Raw genomic sequence first — 21397 nt, 5'->3', positions numbered from 1 at the left:
TTAACACATAAAGCTTACAAATCAATATTTGATAGAAAAGTAGTTCTTGTCTTTGGGTGGCATGTTTGGCTTGCACATTTTTTAGAAGAGAGAAAAAAATTATAACAGTGAAAAAAATAAAAAAAATAAAAAATTGTGTCTCAGTTCCTTCTTAAGTCTTAAATTTTTTTTCTGAGACACAATTTTTTTTTTTTTCACTGTTATTTTTTTTTTCTCCACCTTGCAGTTCAGGGCTTCCATAGCATACAAATAAATATCTGATGGAAAAGTAGTTTTTGTCTTTGTGTGGTGCGTTTGTCTCGCACATCATGTGAAGTTGAAGACGAAAGTCATGATGATGCTTTTCAGAGTGTCATTTCTGACCAGAAATGGTGCCTGCTATCTGCAAGGTCTCATCTGGTCATAACAATACAGATTTACAATGTTTGAGAAATGGATTTTAAGTGAAAATGTCTTCTGACATCCTTTGTTACTAAAATATAATATATATATTTGTTTCATTAAAAAGTTAAAATAATGTTTCTTGCACATAAATAACTAAATAATGATCTGAGAGAATTTACAATAATTTAAGCTATGAAGCAATAACTTAACAATTTAAAGAAAGTCGTTTGAGAAAGCTGCTTTTTTGCAATACTTTCTTTTTACAAAAACATTTTATTAACTTTATCAGCATTTTAGTTTTGCATTGGAACTATTGAGGATCATTTACTGGATTAAATTATAAATACGTGGATTTATTCATGTGATTGCTTTTGAATATTTCCATTATTTAAAAAAATATTTAAGCCAAAGGAAGTTATATTTACTTTTCTCTCATACCAGCACAAATGGCAAATACTGCATATAACAAGTGCCTAAATATACGAAGCAAAAACATCTTATAACAACCTGTTTTATTGGTATTAACACGTAAAGCATCAATATAAATACAAATTTGATAGAAAAGTTGTTCTCCTTGTCTTTGGGTGGCGCGTTTGTCTCAACACATGTGAAGCTGAGGACGGAAGTGCGTACCTAGAAAAACACAAACACGCCCCTTAATGATACTGGCGCGTCTAGCGGACTGGAGAGAAATTATATGTGCTTATAACAATATTTATTCCAATCCATGTCTGAATTATTGATAACAGAAACAGTAAGATACGATTTTTTTCTATATATGCATACTCAGACAAATGCGTCAGTATGAGGAAAATAGCTGAATAATCATTTACGAGACTGGACAGGGCTCTTGACAGCATGCACGCGCAGCGTCCTGTTGCTGATAATGTATGTGTAGACATAGAGCACAAATAGGTTAACTTTTCAAACACAACAGCAGTATTTGTCCAAGTAGTTAAATCAAAACACCTCGTTATCTCCGCAAAAATGATGAAAAGCGTAGGAAAGCTGTTTGGTTTAAGGCGAAAATGCGCGCCCACCAAGTCTCGCATTGACAGAAAAAAGACTCGCGTGAATCCAATTGATCGCATGTTGGATGACAGCGATGAGGGCTCGTTCGGCAGCACGACGAGCGTCAGTTCAGAAAGCGAATACCAGAACTCCGAAAACGAATCCGGAGGCTCCAACAGCTCTTACCGAGCACGAGAGAGTGACGGGGACGACAGCAGCGAGACGGACGAGAAATGTGCCGTGTCGCGGAAACAGAGGAAAAGGTCTGCGAGTGCGACCGCTCTAGATGAAGACTCGAGCGATTCCTCGAGCGACGTCGGTGGAGAACCGCTCCGAAGAGTGCTGCAGAGAAAACGGCTCAGGCTGCCGGATGATTCAGAGGACGAGGCTCTGAAGGAGAAGAAAAAAGAGGCTGAGGTTAAAGAAGCTGCTGCCAAGAGAAGAGAGAGAAAGAATAAACTCATGGAGTTGTCAAAGAAAAGAAAGTCTGGTGTCGCACGTCGCAGGCGCAGGACGTTGGTACGTTAACAAACACAGAGGAAAATTGGTATTGCACCCAGAGGTTGCTCTTTCAGAGCCTTAATGAAGTAAGTTTGACAGATGAGAGATTTCTATGGCCTTTTTCTCAGGAAAAAACAAATCTGAGAAGAGGGAGATTTAAAGGAATAGTTAACCCAAAAAAATTTACATTCTCTCATCGTTTACTAATCATTGTGCCATTTCAGATGTGTATGACTTACTTTCTTCTGCAGAACACACACAAAGGTTTTTAAAAGAATATTCCAGCTCTGTAGGTCCACACGATGCAAGTGAATGGTGGCCAGAACTTTGAAGGTCCAAAAAGGACATAAAGGCAGCATAAAAGTAATCCATACAACTCTTGTGGTTTCCAGCGATCTAATCGGTTTTGGATGAGAACAGACCAAAATATAACTCCTTTAGCTAGATGCTGCTATAGGAAGTGTAATTGAGCTTGAAATCATGATCGCCAAGTAGACTGAGTTATATTTTGGTCTGTTCTCACCCAAAACCAATTGGATCACTTCAGAAGCCATGGATTAAACCACTGGCATTTTATGGATTACTTTTAGGCTGCCTTTATGTGCTTTTTGGAGCTTCAACGTTTGGTCACCATTCACTTGCATTGTTAGGACCGGCAGAGCAGAAATATTTTTCTAAAACGTATTGTGTTAAGCAGACGAAAGAAAGACATGCATATCTGGGATGGCATGAAGTTGAGCAAATGATGAGAGAATTCAAATTCTTGGGTGAACTATTCCTTTAAGCAAAATATCTTCATTTGCTCTCCATTTAATCTCATAGCTATCTAGGAGAAACAACTATGATATTAAAGATGTCTTCTGTAATTTTTCGGTCCTATGGGAAGGCATGCAAGAAAAAAACAACATATAACCAACATTTTAAAAAAAAATCTGGATACCTTGCAAAATGTCAAACTTGTCATTTTTCAGGGTTCTGAAGAAGAGGAGGAGACAGAGGGGGAGAAGAAGGACAAAGTGGAGGAGCAAAGTAAAGCAGAGGATTCTGAGGATGAATCTAGCGTGGAAGAGAATGACAGTCCTCTAAACAGCAGCGAGGAGGAGAAGCTCGCTGATAGTGACAGCCTGAAGGATTTTATTGTTGAGGAAGATGAACAGAAAAAGGATGACGAGCAGGAGGAAGAGGCGGTGGCAGATGATAAGGCCTTTCTCTCTCACCTTCCACGCCAGTGTAAGTCTTGCAAAGCTGTTGTTAATAATCCGAGATCTCAAAGTGTCTGTAGAACTGTTACAGTATGTTTGATAAATCTTGCAAACACAATGTTTCTCTTCATGTTGCAGTTATTACAGGATCACAGCTCACGCACTTTCAGGTGGTGGTCAAAGCCTTGCTGATTAATGTTCTGGACTCAACCTTCCTCAAGTCACTTTACAGTATGTTTATGGAGTTATTCTTTCTATTCTGAGCATTGGATTTACACTTTTTAACTTTATTTGACCAAGTATAAGGCCACGTCCAAACTAATACGTTTTCGTTTGAAAACGCATTGATTTTGTTTACACCTCTCATCCATAATGGAATGGTGTTTTCCTCAGCGGAAAACAGAGACTTCAGTACTGCGCATACTTTGGAAAATGATTACGTTAGGAAATTGAAAACGGATTAGTGTGGATGTGGCCTAAAGGCCTATTCACACCAAATCTGAGACGAATTTGTGATATGAACTGCCAGTGAAAGGTCTATTCGCACCAAAGCAGAGGCAACTTTTTTCTCTGGCTATATGAAAAGCAAATTCACTTCCGAGCAATAGGTGGCGCTTAACGAAAAAATAATTTTATTCCAGCACACTAGTTGCACAACACACAAGGGTTAATGAGAATGTTAGTAAAGCCTGCTAACAATTTTATAACTACTTAAAATAATATACACGATTTAATAAAAACTCACAGTTGATTCAGAGTTTTTTCTGCAGTTCCTTCCTCTCATTTCTGTAGCTACTTTAACATTTACATTTAACATTTCGGACCTGATGTGAATAGCCCCATAGGAGTCCATTTTTCCTATTCAAAAGCTCGTTTGTAATGAACATTCACACTGAAAATAAGCCTTAAAGGAACAGGTCACCCAAAATTATAATTCTCTCATATCTCTCATAATTTACTCCCCCTTATGCCATATCAAACTTGTATGACTTTCTTCTGCAAAACACAAATGAAGTTGTTTTGATGGAGGTGAATATACCTATACAATAAAAGTCAATGGGGTCCAACACTTCCAAGCTCCATAAAAGACATAAAGGAAATCCATATGACTAAAATGGTTTAATCCATGCCTTCTGAAGTGATACAATCAGTTCACATCAAGCACGAAGAAGTGCAATCAAGCTTCAAATCATGTTTGCACCTATGATACTGCAATTGGCAAGTTTATAGTGAAAAAATAGTTACATTTTGGTCTGTTTCTCACCCAAAACTGATCCGTATCCCTACCTCGAGTCATATGGATTACCTTTATGCTGCCTTTATCGTTTTTGAAGCTTGGAAGTGTTGGACCCCATTGACTTGTATTGTATTAAGGTTGACAAGGAATTTGTCTTGGAACATATGCAAATGCTGCACAGACTGAGACAACAACAAACAGAAAATGTGCAATAATAAAGAGTTCAATATGCCATAATCACTGCTTTCAGGTGTTACAGCAGGGAATGTTACAGGTATTAAAGAGATGATATACAGTACACAGCATGAATGAGTACACCCCTTCTGAAACCTAACAAATTCAGCTCTTTCTCTTTACAAATAAGGCATATTTGGTGATGTATGATGTAATGTTCAAGCAACTCTGGTTTATCACATACCAATGAAACAAGTAGAGTGCATGGTTGTCATCCATGCAGGAAGGCACTGCTGAACCCAAAGCATTAAAAAAGCTTGTTTAGCCTTTGCCAAGGCCAATACTGATAAAGGTGCAGACCTTTGAGAATCTATATGCTGGTTTTATGAGCCCAAAGTCTTTTTTTTTATCTGATGGAATCCAAAATGCATGGCTTTTCACAGGAGTACAGTGGGAAGTGCATGGTACCCACAGTGATGTGCAGTGGTGGTAAAGTTCTTATATGGGGATTTATGAGTGCTGAAGGTGTGGGGGAATTGTACTTCATCTATGGCATCATGAATTCATAGATGTTCAGCAAAATCTTAAAAAGGGAAGATGTGACCCTCTCTCCCCACCCTGGGCTGTAGGCAATTTTTTACCATGACAATGACCCTAAATATTATTCCAAAGGCACTGCTGCATTCCTATGGATAAACAAGATGGTATGTCACCCAACCTCAACCCTGTGGGGTGCAAGTTGAACATCACTCCCCATTAAAGAGTACTCAACGAGGTCATCCTCCAGGAGTGGAACAGGATAGACATGATAATATGTCATGAACTTGTACACTTGATGTCAAGAAAGGTCGAAGCAATATTTAAAAGTTATGGAAGACTTTCTAAGTACTAAAATATTGCACAGTATTTGAATTTATTCAAAGCTGTACTCATTTTTGCAACCCTTTACTTAAGCAAAGCTGCTTAATATAATTATTTTACAGATATTGATAACATATCTTTCTATTTTGTTATTAAGCATATGTTTAATACATTTCAATGTTGTCATCTTTGCATGAATTGTAATAGTAATCATTTAGAAATAGAAATATATCTTTCTGTTCATAGGGGGTGTACTCATTTATGCTGTGTACTGTATTTAATTAATATTTAATTATGTCTATATATGTTTAGTCTCTGAAGCCTTTCTCAGCATTCTGCTTGAAAGTTATGTCTAAAGTTATGCCTGAATTTGGCTCATTCTCTGTGAGGGCTTGTTCAAAAAAGCTTAAGTACTGATTTATCACGTCATAACAATGACTGCAGGTGGGGAGCGAACGAAACGGTACGCCCAGGAAATGAAATCATCTTTGCACCATTTTGATGAGCGATTGGTCCTCCCCCGCTTGGAGAATCTGAAGCAGAGGAGTCGCTGGAAAGACCGTTACAAAGTGAGATTTCAAATTTTAGCTCTGTCTTTTTCCATTTGCCTTAAAAGATATATTTCTGTGGATCGATTCAAATATAATTGTTTAACTTTTAAATCGTTCATTTTTATGTTAAGTGTTGATAGTTTTGGTTTAGATTTATGTTTATGTACTTTCATGTCTGTTTCTCTCTCTTTTTCTTTTTTAAAGGAGCGGGTTGAATGTTATCCCAAGGTGCGGATTGTGATGACAAAGGTCCAGACGAAGGGATGTGAAGCCTGCGAGCTTCATAGAACCGGGCGCTTCACTGTGCGGCTCTCTGGACAGTTGTACCACACTAACACCTTGCAAGAGGATCAATTCATGCCTGATGACTCACAGGTTTGTGTTTCACGTGCATACTGGTTATATATTTTAATAATAAACTGTTAAAAGGCTAATGTTGATGGCTTCTTGATTTTCTGTATTTGTAAAAATTTTAGAGTTTCTTTGTTGGCTCTGTCTGTGCCAGTCGTACAGAGGTCTACCATGCCTTGAAACACTTTAAATATCAGCTGTTTGAGAGATGCCGTACAGCTTTAGAGGCTCAGAAGGAAAAAGAGGAAGAGGGGAAGGAAGTGGAGGAAGACGAGCCAGTTAAGGACACAGTCAATAAAGTGTTTATCAAACTGCAAGAGAAAGGTTGGATCAGTGAGGTATGGCTATGAAAACTGCTGTTTCTTTAAAGCATGCTTGAAAAAATAATGAAAATGTATATGAACTCTCCAGCATAATAGATTATAGAGGTGAAAGTATCCTAGTTCGTTTAGTTTATTTTTGGAGAAAATCTCAATTCTGCAATCTCCTTTACTGTTCCATTTCTTTCCATCCATACAGCAATATGAGAAGTTTCAGGAACATCTCAATGCTGCTGATTTCTTCCAGGAAGAAAAGCTGGATTAAAAGTATTGAACCTTTATTTTCATGGCATCAATTTGCCCTTGTAATTCTGTAAATATTTTTGGTTATGTCATATAAAGCATGACTAACTTTTGCATTGCGTTCAAAAGTGTGCCCTTATGTTCTTGCAATTAAATTTTTTACTCATGTTTAGTATGTAAAATGTTTCCGCCTGATTGTAGTAAGTAGTGAGTTTGCTGTGCCCACTATGCAGACTATATTCTGTTGTAAATGCATAAATTGTAACCCAAACTGTAAACACATTTATCTGAACAATAGTATTGGATTGAAAAGTCTCAAAATATTGTGTACAGAATAACAATCTAAACATGTCTCGCTAAAGATCTGTGTGCTGCTTTTACGGCTTTATATATATTGTATATCTTTAACTCAAGTAATCTTTGTTTTGTTTATATTATTAATTCTTTACCGTATAATTGCATCTACATTTTACAATGTTTCAGTAAAAAAAAAAAAAGATTCATAACCAAGTTCTGCTGTATGGTCATTGTTTTAGAGGCAGAAAAACTTCAATTTCTCAAATCAGATTTGACATTTTATTAGAAACAGATCAAACAATGCATATAACACAAACTATGAGGTTGAGGTGAAAATAGTCAGTGCTGAAAAACCATCCTCACAGCAGACTGAGTTTATATTCAGTCATGATGTGAGGCTCCCCCATCATCTCACACTGGATAGGATCTGGGGAAAATTAGTAGGAGAAATCTGGTGTAAATAAACAGCTTTTTTCTTTTTTAAAGCAAACTCCTAAGATACTAAATAGCTCATAACTTGGTAGGTAATGTTTGAGTTATATTAGGCGTTTCCTATTACCATTGAGAATGTCCTCGAAGCCAATAGTGTCATCACTGCCTCTGAGGGTATCCAGGGCCAGATTTGAGCTCGGCAAGAAGGGCAAACGCTGAATCTGAAAAAGTTTTGAAAGTTAGGCTGATTTAGCCTCTTGTAACACACCCAGTCTGATAGTTGTGTAGTGAGCACACCAGCATGCCCAGAAAAAAACAAGATTGTGAGCTTTTAAAGTAATGTTCCAGGTTCAATACAATTAAGCTTTTTAAAGACAGCATTTCTGGCATAAAGTTGATTTCCACAAAAAGATAACTGACTCGTCCCTTATTTAAAAAAATAAAAATAAATCCAGTTCCAGTAAGGCACTTAGAATGGAGGTGAATGGAGCCAATCCCTTAACATTAAAATTACACACTGATTTAAAAGAATAGCCACAAGATGTAAACATTGTGTTAATATGATTTTAGTGTAACAAAATCAATGATAAACCGGCATTACATCATCATGACATAATATTGAACATAACTTTATACAGATACAGTTAGTAAGAAATTGTATCACACTATGTTGACACCTGGTGGCTATACTTTTGAAACAATGTATTTTAACGTTTATGGACGCCGCCTCCACTTCCATTCTTTTAAATGATAAATTGTCAGTTATTTTTGCGGTAATCAACTTTATGCAACAAAAGCTGCCGATTAAGCTTAACTTGTATTAAACATCTTATAGCATGTGCTTGGCTTAAGGTGGATTTTTGATGACTCCAATTCAACAAAGAAATATGATCACATTATTTCTCATGCGATTCCATAATGTGTATTCCAGAACAAGTTATGCATGAGAAAGTGCTGTAAACACAATACCTGTCTAGCTGCTCTGTACTCCATCTGTAGTTTGAGAGGTGCATGGAGTCCCTGGATGTTCCTTAGAGTGTTAAAGTTCATCTTGTCCTGGTTAAGCTGAAACTGATTCCACACAATTTGAGCCAATCCTAGGCTAAATCTCCACAATATCAAATTTTAACATTAGCATACACATTCATTCAGTTCAAGTCTATCGGTTTTTCTAAAGTTCTGTGAGCTCTGAGACCTAAATGTGTATTTGTGAGAATGATGGAGAAAGACATAATGCACATGCAGCATACATAGAGCCAACACTTACATTTTTCTCGGAGAGCTCCAACGGATGACTCGGAAGCAGTTCATTCTTTACACTAGAGAACCTAGTATCACAACATGTAAGCATTAGAACGTGTATCAAGCAGAAACCAAGATGTATAGGTCTATATGCCCAGAACGTACCCTCTACGCAGTGTGTCTTGTACCCCATAAGCTCCTGCCTGTGGACACAGACCTGTCACAGGAACACTGTCCTTCAGCTGAGAGCGCAAGCCGCGAGTATTCTGCAAAAACGAAAAGAGTAAGCTGTTATAAAACGTTATAGTTCATAAGTTAACTGGGCTGAACATGATCAGTTTATGAAAGTTACCATGCTGCATTTGTCAGTTTGCAAAGATGTATGCAAACTGAAAGCAAGGCATGACGCATCACAATTCATTTAGTAGCAAACATCTTCGTGGCAAAATAATTTGAGATTTACAATTTCTAACGAGGCAAATAATAATTAATCGAGGAATTCTCAAAGAGTGGATTCGAATGAATCTCCTTAATTACGAATAAAAACAAATTGTCATGCTACGCTAAGTTAGCTAACTAACCACCGGGTACAGCACAATAAGCGTGTTCTGAAGTGTAACAATAAACGTTTCCTAACTGTATTAGCGCAAGAAAAATAACCCACATCACCACATTATAAAATAAAGCTGAATTAAATCAAATTTACTATCGTAAATGGGAGGTCTACATTACCATATTGTAGCAAGTTTAGTCTCTTCACTCGCGTAAATATACTTCCGGTAAATATCCGGAAATGTTATCATGCGATAATGACGTGTGAAATATTAAGATTTTCATCGCTTTTATTACTAGATTATTTTTTATACAAATCGTTTATGAAATAAGGGGGAAGAAAAATCTAGTAAAAATATACACTGAAAACAAACATGATAATTGCGGGAATACATTGATTTATTATAATCGTCAAGTACATAGAAGCGAAAACTAATACGTATTAGGGGGTATAGCTCAGTGGTAGAGCATTTGACTGCAGATCAAGAGGTCCCCGGTTCAAATCCGAGTGCCCCCTACATGTTTTTTTTTTTTTTTTTCCTCCTTTTATGACGTAGAACAGTGATTTCAATGACATGTTGCAGTGAAACAGGTCAGCTGAAGACTTCGTTTCTGTTATTTCCATCTCACTGCAGATGAACGCCCCTCACCACAGAATCTTAAGGAACTTTGTTGTGAACTTGTGCATGTTGAAATTCTATCATGTACATTCCTTTGTTAATCGATGCATTTTAATTTTAGTCATGAAGTAATTTTAATTTTACTTTGCACTTCTAACATTTATGCTAGAACATTTTTTTTTTTTTTTTTACATTTAAAAACTGGTTCTATTCACAGCCTTTCTTTTCTGAAATAGTTTACGTCATCAATTTTAGATATTAAACAACCAAATATACCACAACAATATAACAGCCCTTTTCTTAAAGAATTACTAGTGTTTTTATTTCATGTTCAGTCTCTGAAGTGTGAAAATAGCATAAAGACATACAAAAACAATTTCTCATATCTATACAAAATCAGTAATGTTACAAGCATGTCAGATTCTTTTATAATGATTCTCAGTCGATTCAAAACAGGATTGATATGGCTCTGTCTCCACTGCTAAAATCTTTTCTAAGAAGGAATCATTTGAACTTATTTTTTTTGTATGTATGTATGCGCAGAGACAAAACACTCTTAATCATTTGCTTTAACAGTGAATTTGACTGGCATGGAGGAAAATGCAACTCTTAAGAACAAGTGTTTGGGCAAAAGTCCTCTGATCAGTATTACTATAGCACTGTGGATTGGTGTAATGGCATCTGTGTTCTTTCTCTACCTGTACTGGAGACACATATGTCTCAAAACAAGGTATTGTTATGCACATACGTAGTTTAAGGGCATTACCTTCAACGATGGGGTGGAGGGATTGGGTTGTGGACGTTTTATGTTGGATGGAATGTTCTTCATCGCCCGTGTGGGTGTGCGTGCCACCAAAATCTTTGCCACCTCAGCAAAGGAGCAGTGGATATTCTGTAGGAGGAAGGGGCACCTCATCAAAGGGCCAGGGGCCCCAAGACCCCCACCCCCTCTGCACATACCTGTTCCAGATGTGGGATAATTTTTCCATACTTTTGACAAGCGGAATGTAAGGAGGGATTTGAAATAAAGAAGAAAAGGTGTGTATAGCAGGACAAATTACGACAACAGAGCCAGAGATTCAAGCAGTTTATTGTACCATCAAATTCCACCAAATTGTGGATTTGTGTCGGTATGTCAGTCTGAATAATACCAACAATAATAACAATTAAAAATAATAATAGCAAACACAAATGATAATACAAAACCATTTACATGACATCCTAGTTTTGTGCTGACATACTGCAAATATAGAGAGAGATATTACTTTACAGGTAGTATAAATAGGAAAAAGAAGAAACACAAGGTGCTACCGACCATTAACTATGACTATCTGTCAAAATCTCTTTTCAAGGCTTCTTGTTAATAATAATCTCACATGCTGAGGAGTCCCCCCCATTGTTTAGCATTAAGGAGACCTGAGTTGATTTGTGTTTTTTTTTTCTTTTCTTTTAAATCAAGGAAAGGAGCAGTTGCATATATTATATATAGCATTACATGATTTTTTTCAGTGGCATTCATGTGGGTGCTTAAGTGCCAGTGGGCATCTCAGATCAACATGCACAACATGGTTTAGCACAGTACATTCAAATGAATGTGACTAAAAGGGGTCCAAGGTTGTCTTGCAGTGAAATGCAATTGTGAATCCTTTATCTGTGCCACCTTTGGAAGTAAATCACATGTAAATCGCATGTTAATTCGCATAAATTATTCAAGTTCGTATTTGGCAAATTGTTAAAGCTCTTACGCCCTCTGCTTGTGTTCTCAGACGTACCCGAGCAAAGCATCACATTCCCAAGCATGTGCAAAATCATGCAACAGTGGCACTAAACTGAGGGGTCCACAAAACCAGAGGGATTATAACAAGCTTGTCTCTACAATGTCATGTCATAACAACATCTGTCTATACTCAGGTATCACGGATATCTTCTCATCTGCATCTCTAAGCACACAATAGGAGCAATGTGAGTGACATGAGCAGGTTTTACAAAAAGCATGATTCTTTAATTGATAGGACTATGCTATTTGAGGTCTTTTTGTTGTGTTCAAAGACTGCTCTGTTTGCAGATCATCCAAAATGGAGTAACGACACAACCAAAGGAATAGTTCACCCAAAAAATGAGTATTCTTTCATCATTTACTCACCCTCATGCCATCCAAGAAATGTATGACTTAATTTCCTCTGCAGAACACAAAGATTTTTTTAAAGAATATTTCAGCTCTGTTGGTCCATACAATGCAAGTGAATGGTGGCTAGAACTCTGAAGGTCCAAATAGCACATAAACGCAGCATAAAAGTAATCCATACTACTCCAGTGGTTTAAAAATGTCTTCAGAAGCAATATAAAAGGTCTGGGTGAGAAACAGATCAAGTCCATTTTACTATAAATCTCCACCTTTGACCAGCCCCGACCAGTAGGTGGTGATATGCACAAAGAATGCCGAAAAGCAAAAGAAGAACAATTTGGACGTGAAAGCTGACATTTATAGTAAAAAATGACTTAAATGTTTATTTGTTTTTTACCCACACCTATCATATCACTTCTGAAGACATGGATTTAACCACTGGATTCGCATGGATTACTTTTATGCTGCCTTTATGTGCTTTTTGGACCTTCAAATTTTGGTCACCATTCACTTGCATTGTATGGACCTACAGAGCTGAGATATTCTTCTAAAAATCTTAATTTGTGTTCAGCAGAAGAAGAAAGTAATACACATCTGGGATGGCATGAGGGTGAGTAAATGATGAGAGAGTTTTCATTTCTGGGAGAACTATTCCTTTAATTGTATCAATACAAGGTGTTAGAACAGCAAACATTATCCTCTTTCAATAATTGTTTACTTTGAGTATGTGGATACTCCTAAATAGTGGGTTTGAACCAAAAATATATCTGTAATTCACTCTTTGAACATAAATGTGACTTAAAACAGAACATTTCTACCCTCTACATATTTGTCTAGTAAGAATTAGGTCACGGTCCTGTACATTGATATTTGTAAAAAAAAAAAAAAATTTTTTTAAAAATCACGACTCTAGATTTTTTTTTTTTTACATGTTGAGAGATTTGTTTCTCCTCTGATTCTACAATTATACAGCTTCCAAGGTTAGTAGGTGTTACTTATTCACACGGTTGTGAAATCCACTTTATTGTTCCTTCCGAAATGGATCAAATTAGCATTTAGATTACAGAACGCAGAGCAGTTTGGACTTCTGAAAATGTTTGGAATGTGAGAGCACAGCACCTCAATGTTCTTATTTAAACGCTGTTCTGCACATCTACATTCAGATATGTCAATCAATAAACACTGTCAATAAGGGCAATTAGGTACCTTGTTTTTCTTCATTAATAGTAAGGTCACACTGAGGAAATTAAGCTGGATTTTCATACAACGTTAAAGGCTGGACTGCTTTCTTATCCTTCATGTTTATTATATTCTTTCATTCCTTTCATCCCTCCACCCCTGATACACCCCTCGCCTTGAACCCCATCAGGCCCTGCCCCCCTTCCCCCTTCCGCTGTTGTTAGGGTGTGGGTACCGCAGAATGTTTATTGCGGAATGTCTCAAAAAAGGCCAGCATTCCCTTCTTCACACTGGGAGAGGCCAATTTGGTAGGTGTGTGTCCTTGGTGCCTGGGTGGGAAGCTGGCGCCATCCATGGAGTTGGCTCGTTTGACTTTGGAGCCTGCCCGCCACATTTTGGACCTCACAGGAGGAGTCTGTGCAACCAAACACTTCCGGTATTGAACCTGCAGGGGGCGCCAGACAAGAAAAAGTAATTTACAATAAAAATTGTATATATTATATACAATTAAATATATTTGGCATTCAATTGTATATTAGAGCTAAGAAACCATTTATAAAATGATATTTTATCAAATACAGAGTATTTTACATAAAAAGTAAAAAAAAAATAAATAAAAAAAAATACAATGAAAAGGTAATTGATGTAGAGGGACACTGAATGTCAAACTAGATTTAAAGGAATGTTCCGGGTTCAACACAAGCTAAGCTCGATTGACAGCATTTGTGGCGTAATATTGGTTACCACAAAAATTCATTTCGACTTGTCCCTTGTTTATAAAAAAATAAATAAAATAAATAAAAAGCTTAAATGCCGGTTACACTAAGGCACTTACAATGGAAGTGAATGGGGCCAGTTCATAAACACAAAAATACACAGTTTCAAAAGTGTAGCCACAAAACGTAAACATTATACACGTTAACATGATTTAATGTGATAAAATCAGGGTTTTCCCTTCGTTACAGCGTTTCACTAGATTACTGGGTTTACCGGTGTTATGTCGTCATGATAGCAAAGTTGTAATATTGGATATAACAACACAGAAAAGGTTAGAAAGCGATTTTAGCACACTAAAATCATATTAACACAAGTAATGTTTATGTCTTGAGGCTATATATTTGAAACAGTGTGTATTTTAACATTTGAGGATTGGCCCCATTCAATTATATTGTAAGTGCCATACTGTAACCGTGATTTTTTCTTTTTCTTTAAATAAACAAGGGATGAGTTAAAAAAAAATTGTGTTAATATACATTATGCCACAAATGACTGAGCTAAATTGTATTGACCCAGGAACATTCCTTTAAAGGGCTAGTTCACCCAAAAATGAAAATTCATGTTCCAAACACAAATGACTTTCTTGAGAAGTGAGGCAGAATGATGGCCTCAGTCTCAATCAGAGTATGTGAGTGGAGAGGCAGCAATTTCCCCTCCACGCTCAAAGCATTCTTTAATCACTCTGCTCCAGCTCCAGTCCGGGTTGTACATTTCCTGCTCCTCGCTCACTCCGCACTCCTAGATGAAACCCCACTCTGTGTTCGCTCCATGGCAAAATTAGCGTATAACTACCTCTCCACTGTAAAGTTATTTCAGTATGCTTTTAAATATCACAACCTTCCATGTAGAAGATATATTAAATGAAAAATACAGTAAATACACAATACTAGAAGAAAACACTAACATTAGCCCAAGGCTAAATTAAATGATTTTTATAGCTTACTTTTGAAACATGTTGACAGCATTCTCTGGGTTTGATCAATTAAATAATTACTAGACAAAAAAAACAAAAACAATAAATTAAAAATATAATTTACCAAACGAAAACAAAAATTTCCAGAACGAAAACAAAACATGAAATTAAATCAAATGAATAAATAAATAAATAAATAAATAAAAAACATTATTAGGCTTATGTATTATTGCCTAATTATTGCCTGTTATGTTCTATTATGTTCACTTCTTTTAATTAACCTTGCCTTATAATTCTGTGAATGAAAAAATGACATTCTCAAAATGTTCTAAACTTTTTTTTTAATCAAAACTAGATAAGACTATCAAAACTATATGTCTAATGCAGAGTTCACTTTTAGAAATACTAGCTTCAGAATTTTTTAAAGATTTTAAATCTACGTCTGTCTGTTTGCTGTTCGCATAAATTAGCCTACAGCACTAAAATAAATTTAGATGCTAATCGATTAAAGTCAAACTATGCAACATTAACATATTGATTAGTTCTGTTGGTGTTTTAGGTTGTTAAAAGTTCAATTCTATTTAATGTGGGACATAATAGCCTACAGTTAAGATTGCGATGCATTAGATTAGAATGATGATATGATAATCTAAAATATTAAATAGTACTGTGCAAAAGTCTTAGGCACATAAGATGTTTCACAAAATGGTTATTTATATTTTCAGCTTTAGTGTTTCAGTAGGAAATATAAATTTTAGACTCCCAATCATTACTTTTGCAAATAGAAAAGATTAGAATAGAAGAACAGGGAGCCCTGCAACAGATGTCATGACCCCCACAGAGCTCCCCTCTGAACATTGTGTCTGTCTAGGATTACATGAAGAAGCAGAAGCATTTGAGACAGCCTAAATAGATAGAAGAACTGTGGTGAATTCTCCAAGAAGCTTGGTACATCCTATCTGCCAACAACCAAGGGTGCTGTTTGGAAGGCAAAGGTGGTCAAACCAAATATTGATTTAGCTTTTTTTTTGTTGTTAACTAGACTTGTATGATGTTAATTGATAAATGAAAACTATTCATTAAATTATTATTGAAGAAATCCTTACTATGCAACATTTTTCACAAGTGCTTAAAATTTTTGCACAGTACTGTATATACTGTATGTACTGTATTACTGTCCTTTAGATTTTCTCTCCACATGTGAACAGATTATCATCGTGTTTTCTGGACATGTCTTTTAGGATTTCGTAACAAACCTTTGATCGTGGAAATCACCTCCCCACTTGTGTTCTCCTTCGCCGTCCCGTCATTAATTTTCAATATACGCCAGTTGATGAAGGAATAAAGAGACGAGACATGAGCATGTAGTTAAATCAAGCTTTACCGTAAGCTTAACTCAATAATAGGGAGCATGAACACAGAAAGCGAAAGTAACTTTCACGCTGGAGGTCGAACATTACCAAGTGCTGCTAGATTTTAAATTTGTATTTTTTTTAATCACACTCTTTCTGGTTGTATCAGAAATTCCATCTTTCCTTCAGGCCAATAGTGTTTAACACTGCTTAACACGTGGTGAATTATTGCATTAAGGGCCGTTAACAGGTGTTGTGCCCGTTATGGAGCATTAGTGGAGTGCTCTTGGAGTGAGAGGAAACAATGACGCTCAGATTTTTTAAAAACCCGCTCCTCGCTCCAGGCAAAATCATGCCGCTCCACTCCGCTCCGCTCACATACTCTGGTCTCTATTGACTTTCATTTGCATCTTTTTTTCCATACAATAAGTGACAGAATTAAATTTTTTGGGTGAAATTGAACTATACCATTAAATTTGGTCACAGATATTGTCCATCTTCTACATGGTCACCAAAATCCTCAAAACATACAAAGCAAGTCTTTAGTATTGCCTCACCATGCAAGCAGCCTGAACTGCTTCAGAGATGATTCCAGCATTGGGCTCGCACCAGAATACGTGACACTCAAAGCGCTGGGTTCCGGCGTCCACAATAACTGCAAAAGTGTGTGTGTCATGACCCACACCCAGGAAAGTCAGGTAACGTACCTGACATTCCCAAAATGGGTCCTCTCCATCCTGAAGCAAAGCAAGAGGTGAAAGAAAGAGTGAAACTCTGAAAGACCATGGCTATGTTTGAAAAAGCTTCTGTAGATAGTGTGCATAGTATGGCAGTTTTACTACATGCTAAATGTGCAGTATGCAACAGAGCACACTGTGTTGGGTACTGTTTTCCACCATGCACTGGGCTCAACTTGACCTTCCATTGTATATCACACACAACTTTCAACATATTTTTCACAACTCATTATTTGATCACAAATGCTTTTTTTTTCTTTTTAAAAATGTTCACACAAACTTGGATTAAAAATGCTATAAAACTGTATTTATAACAGAAACTATAATTTGACGGCACTTGCTGAATTAAATATGTAAAGTAATGTGATCATGTGTTATGTAGCGTACAACTGTTTGAAATGTTTATCGTGTAATGGATTTAGCTTCACATATCATTTTTATAAAATACTATGTAGTACAGTGTAAGCAGTAAGCAATAGGCTAGTATTGCATTCTGAACATAGCCCTATCTACCTCACTCATTATCATGCTGAGTGTTTAGTGTACACTAGAAGGGCTCAATGTGTACTGAGGACTAGAGTCGGCTTGCTAGTTACTCTCACCTCTCCTCTCCATAAAGACAGAATTGTATCAGACACGTGGATGACTATTGGCTCCCACTCATCTCTATCTCTGGAGTGCATTATACTCTCAATAGCTCTGTTCAACACCTCCATTCCTGTCAGCCAACACATAAAAAACACATGAACCACAAATCAACACAACAAACCCCTGTATGTTTATCCTGAAAGTACACAGTAGTGGAATGGAGTTAACCCTATAAGGACCTATTCTTGAAAACAACGTATCAGTCTTAATTATTTTACCCTTCACATTCATTGACCTGTCAAGAATTAGAACCTTATATTTGGAACTGAAAATGTTTTTTGTTCACATTTGATGGTGAGGATTGTTACATTTAAATAAAATCACAATAACAAATTTAAAGGGATAAAGTCAACATTTACTAGTGGTCGATAGATATGGCTTTTCCAATGGCCAATGCCAATATCTAGAAGGCAGGATGGGCGATGGCCAATATAAATGCAGATAAATAACAATATTTATTCAAATTTGCATTAACTTGAAAAGAAAAACCCTTGAAAAGAGAAAGGGCTGATAATCCATTGACAAATCTATTGGGACATAAAGCAAACATGGGTATCAGCCGATGCCGTTGCATAAACGCAAAATGGCCAAATATCATCCGATTAATCTGCCTGGCCAATATATCGTTCTATCACTATCATTTACTCACCCTCATGTTGTTCCAAACCCATATGACTTTCTTTCTTCTGTGGAACAGGAAAGGAGATGTTGGGCGAATATTAACCTCTGTCACCATTCACTTTCTTTGCATCTTTTTTCAATACAATGAAAGTTAATAGTGACTGAGGCTAATAATTCTTGCCTAACATCTCCTTTTGTGTTCCACGGAAGAAAGAAAGTCAACGTTGATCTTAAAAGTCCAAATCCCACTTACCCATTGCCCTGGAGACAGGGAGGTTTCCAACATACTCCACCTCGAACTTCTGCACCTTCTGCCTCACTGTGTCCAAGAAGTCCACTGTAAAACACACATAAGCACCTTATAAAAGAATGCAATTCGCTCTAGGAGACATTACTCCCACAGAAAGACTGCCAATGGCTTACCTTGGCGGGGCAGGTCCTCTGGGGAGATGCTCTCCATGGTCCGAGAACGGGCTATGGAGGGCTGCAGGGCTGCTTTCTCAGCCATGATCTGTGTGGACATACAGATTGTGGTCAATAAAATACTCATAATATGCCAATCCTTCAGTGTATGATTGTGGATCAATTGGAGCTTGTGGTACCAGACAACTTCCACATCTGTCTTTAACTTCAAGGAATTTGTTGGAGAAAGCCATGAAACAAAGCTTTGAAATGTGAAAATACTTGGTCATGCAATGGTCATACAATGCAGTTTACGCCTATGTTAATTACAGCATACTGAAGCTGCAATAGCCCTAGCACAGGTAATTGAAGTTTCAATAGGTTTGTTAAACAGAGGCTTTCAATTTATGAGTAAAATAAGGTTTGTAGTTAAGATTATTCAAGAGACATTCGCGTTTGGTTCTACAACATCAATTACATACAGTCAACAACACAAATATTTGACTTTTTATTTCTTACTTCTTACATTGTATCTTGAATCCTAATGTATCTGAATTCTGATTATTGAAGGGATAGTTCACCCAAAAATTAAAACTCTCTCATCATTTACTCACCCTCATGCCATCCCAGATGTGTATGACTTTTTTTTTTTCTTCTGCTAAACACAAATGAAGGTATTTAGAAGAATATTTCAGCTCTCTAGGTCCATTTAATGCAAACGAATGGTGACCAAAACGTTGAAGCTCCAAAAAGCACGTAAAGGCAGCATAAAATTAATCCATATGACTCCAGTGGTTTAATCCCAATTTTCAGAAGCGATATGATAGGTGTGGGTGAGAAAGAGATTTTTTATGTCCTTTTTAATTATAAATCTCCACTTTCACTTTCACATTCTTCTTTTCTTTTTGGTGATTCACATTCTTCATGCATATTGCCACCTACTGGGAAGGGAGGAGAATTTATAGTAAAATAGGACTTAAATATTGATCTGTTTCTCACCCACACCTATCATTTCGCTTCTGGAGACATGGATTAAACCACTGGAGTCTTTGAAAGTTTATGAAGCCTTTATGTGCTTTTTGGAGCTTCAAATTTCTGGCCACCATTCACATTGCATAGACCTATAGAGCTGAGATATTTTTCTAAAAATCTCAGTTTGTGTTCAGCAGAAGAAAGAAGGTTATACACATCTGGGATGGCATAAGTGTGAGTAAATGAAGAGGGAATTTTCATTTTTGGGTGAACTATCAATTTATGGAGCCTTTGAGTAAATTCATATTTGATTTGAGTAGGTATAAAATCAGTTGGAGATACATTACCATAATGACATGTAAAGCAACAGGAATGTCAACTCACCTTGGAACACATCTCATGCAGGACAGATGCGATGGTTTTGGCTGGAGAGTTGCAGCGAAACACGTGGCACTTGAGCATGCAGGTGTCTTTGTCATTTGCCACAAAGGCAAAGTCTCTACAGAGGAACAGGAGACTGGGATAAATAGCCAGTGACTTTCACGCTTGTTCTGAGTATACTATAAGTGCACACATGCAGCAACATAAATTGAGATTTTGTTTGCCTTTTATATAAGCACATGAATAAATATGATTATGGTCATGAAAAGGACAGTTAAAGAATGAAAACAGCTGTCAATAAAAAATGCTTAGTTTTTAAAATCAAATAAATAATTTTTTCAAGTAAGACATACAATAAATTTAATACAGGTAACTATACTTTATCTACTTAAAAAAAATAATAAGGATTGAATTATTGCAAAAACATTATTAGTCGTCTAGTGTGTTGTGGCACCATGATCATTCAGTTGCTTTTGACTTTGCCATAAGCATGCTGAAAGGCCACAATAGTGAGCAGCCCTTCTAAGAATAGGGTGGTAAATGGCCAGAAAAAATAGGACAAAAACCTACTGCAAGCAGGGAACAGCCAAGTGATGCTAAACCATATTTAATCTCTCACCCTGGACATTTACAACTTTTATTGACTAAATCTCTTCACATTAACCTCAGACCGTTTGTCTCAGCTGACTGTACACCAGTATCGGATGTCAGTGTGCTATAAATACAGAACATTCTGTCATTGTAAGAGATCAGTCAGCATTTCTGTGCACAGAAACAAGAAGCACTGTTCTCCTGCTAAACGCTAGTTTCTCAGCAACTTGTGCAGCACGCTGCCTCCATCAAAGGGAATATTTCATTTATGAATATTACATTTAAGAAATATAGAGCAGCAGTGCTTCATAGAGAGTGCAAGTCAAAAGGAATAACAAATTAATCTGGTTAGTCAAGGAAAAGAGAGATGGAAAGCGTTATTGTGTGTATATTTTGAGGAAGCAGACACACATGGTGTACAATTAATTGTACCAGCCCTCAGATCTTAGTGAAGAAAGAGCCCAGGGATCCATCCAAACACTAGTCTGAACTCTTGAGACTTCAAGGGTCTATTTATGGATCTTCGAGCATCTAAGCACATGTTCTTCATACTACAGGAACTATTTCTCATCTTGCAATGTTGTTTTCATTGGTACATCCCTTCTAAAAAGACCAGCTTGAATTTTCTAATTTACTGGTCCAAGCTGGTTTATGCTGGTTTCATGCTGGTCTAGCTGTTGGACTGGCTTATGTCACCAAAACTCCAATCATTGCTATTGGG

General features: G+C 36.8%; 3 protein-coding genes and 1 non-coding gene across 5 annotated transcripts in view; 2 read left to right on the top strand and 2 right to left on the bottom strand.

Annotated features, from left to right (window-relative positions):
• The first annotated feature begins 1032 nt into the window (after window positions 1-1032).
• On the top strand, window positions 1033-7306 carry LOC127430391 (coiled-coil domain-containing protein 82-like). Its single transcript, XM_051680113.1, has 7 exons — window positions 1033-1914; window positions 2868-3126; window positions 3237-3329; window positions 5815-5939; window positions 6126-6296; window positions 6398-6610; window positions 6792-7306. Exons 1-7 carry the CDS (start codon window positions 1372-1374, stop codon window positions 6855-6857), a joined length of 1470 nt encoding a protein of 489 aa, XP_051536073.1. The 5' UTR covers window positions 1033-1371; the 3' UTR covers window positions 6858-7306.
• A 91-nt stretch (window positions 7307-7397) lies between these two features.
• LOC127430398 (proteasome maturation protein-like) lies at window positions 7398-9648 on the bottom strand. Of its 2 annotated transcripts, none has more exons than XM_051680124.1 (6): window positions 9539-9648; window positions 8972-9072; window positions 8832-8892; window positions 8534-8635; window positions 7692-7785; window positions 7398-7559 (listed from the first exon to the last, which is right to left on the bottom strand). In XM_051680124.1, exons 1-6 carry the CDS (start codon window positions 9539-9541, stop codon window positions 7492-7494), a joined length of 429 nt encoding a protein of 142 aa, XP_051536084.1. In that variant the 5' UTR covers window positions 9542-9648; the 3' UTR covers window positions 7398-7491. The 2 variants fall into 2 exon arrangements, with proteins under 2 accessions (XP_051536084.1, XP_051536082.1); XM_051680122.1 differs by lacking the exon at window positions 9539-9648 and adding an exon at window positions 9159-9480.
• Window positions 9649-9803: 155 nt separating this feature from the next.
• Window positions 9804-9875, top strand: trnac-gca (transfer RNA cysteine (anticodon GCA)). The gene has a single exon. It is a non-coding gene; the product is annotated as a tRNA-Cys (tRNA).
• Window positions 9876-12674: 2799 nt separating this feature from the next.
• Window positions 12675-21397, bottom strand: part of LOC127430392 (amyloid-beta A4 precursor protein-binding family B member 3-like) — a 41681-nt gene continuing 32958 nt past the window's right edge. Inside the window, exons 7-12 of the mRNA XM_051680116.1 lie at window positions 20089-20203; window positions 18754-18841; window positions 18584-18667; window positions 17664-17779; window positions 16882-17061; window positions 12675-13727 (exon numbers count right to left, since the gene is read on the bottom strand). Coding sequence (XP_051536076.1) covers window positions 13503-13727; window positions 16882-17061; window positions 17664-17779; window positions 18584-18667; window positions 18754-18841; window positions 20089-20203 — 808 coding nt within the window. The 3' untranslated portion in view covers window positions 12675-13502. The remainder of the gene's footprint in view (window positions 13728-16881; window positions 17062-17663; window positions 17780-18583; window positions 18668-18753; window positions 18842-20088; window positions 20204-21397) is intronic.

The sequence above is a fragment of the Myxocyprinus asiaticus genome, chromosome 40, assembly GCF_019703515.2.
Source record: "Myxocyprinus asiaticus isolate MX2 ecotype Aquarium Trade chromosome 40, UBuf_Myxa_2, whole genome shotgun sequence".
NCBI lineage: Eukaryota > Metazoa > Chordata > Actinopteri > Cypriniformes > Catostomidae > Myxocyprinus > Myxocyprinus asiaticus.
Note: the sequence above shows the minus strand (reverse complement) of the source record. Positions and strands in the feature narration are given on the sequence as shown.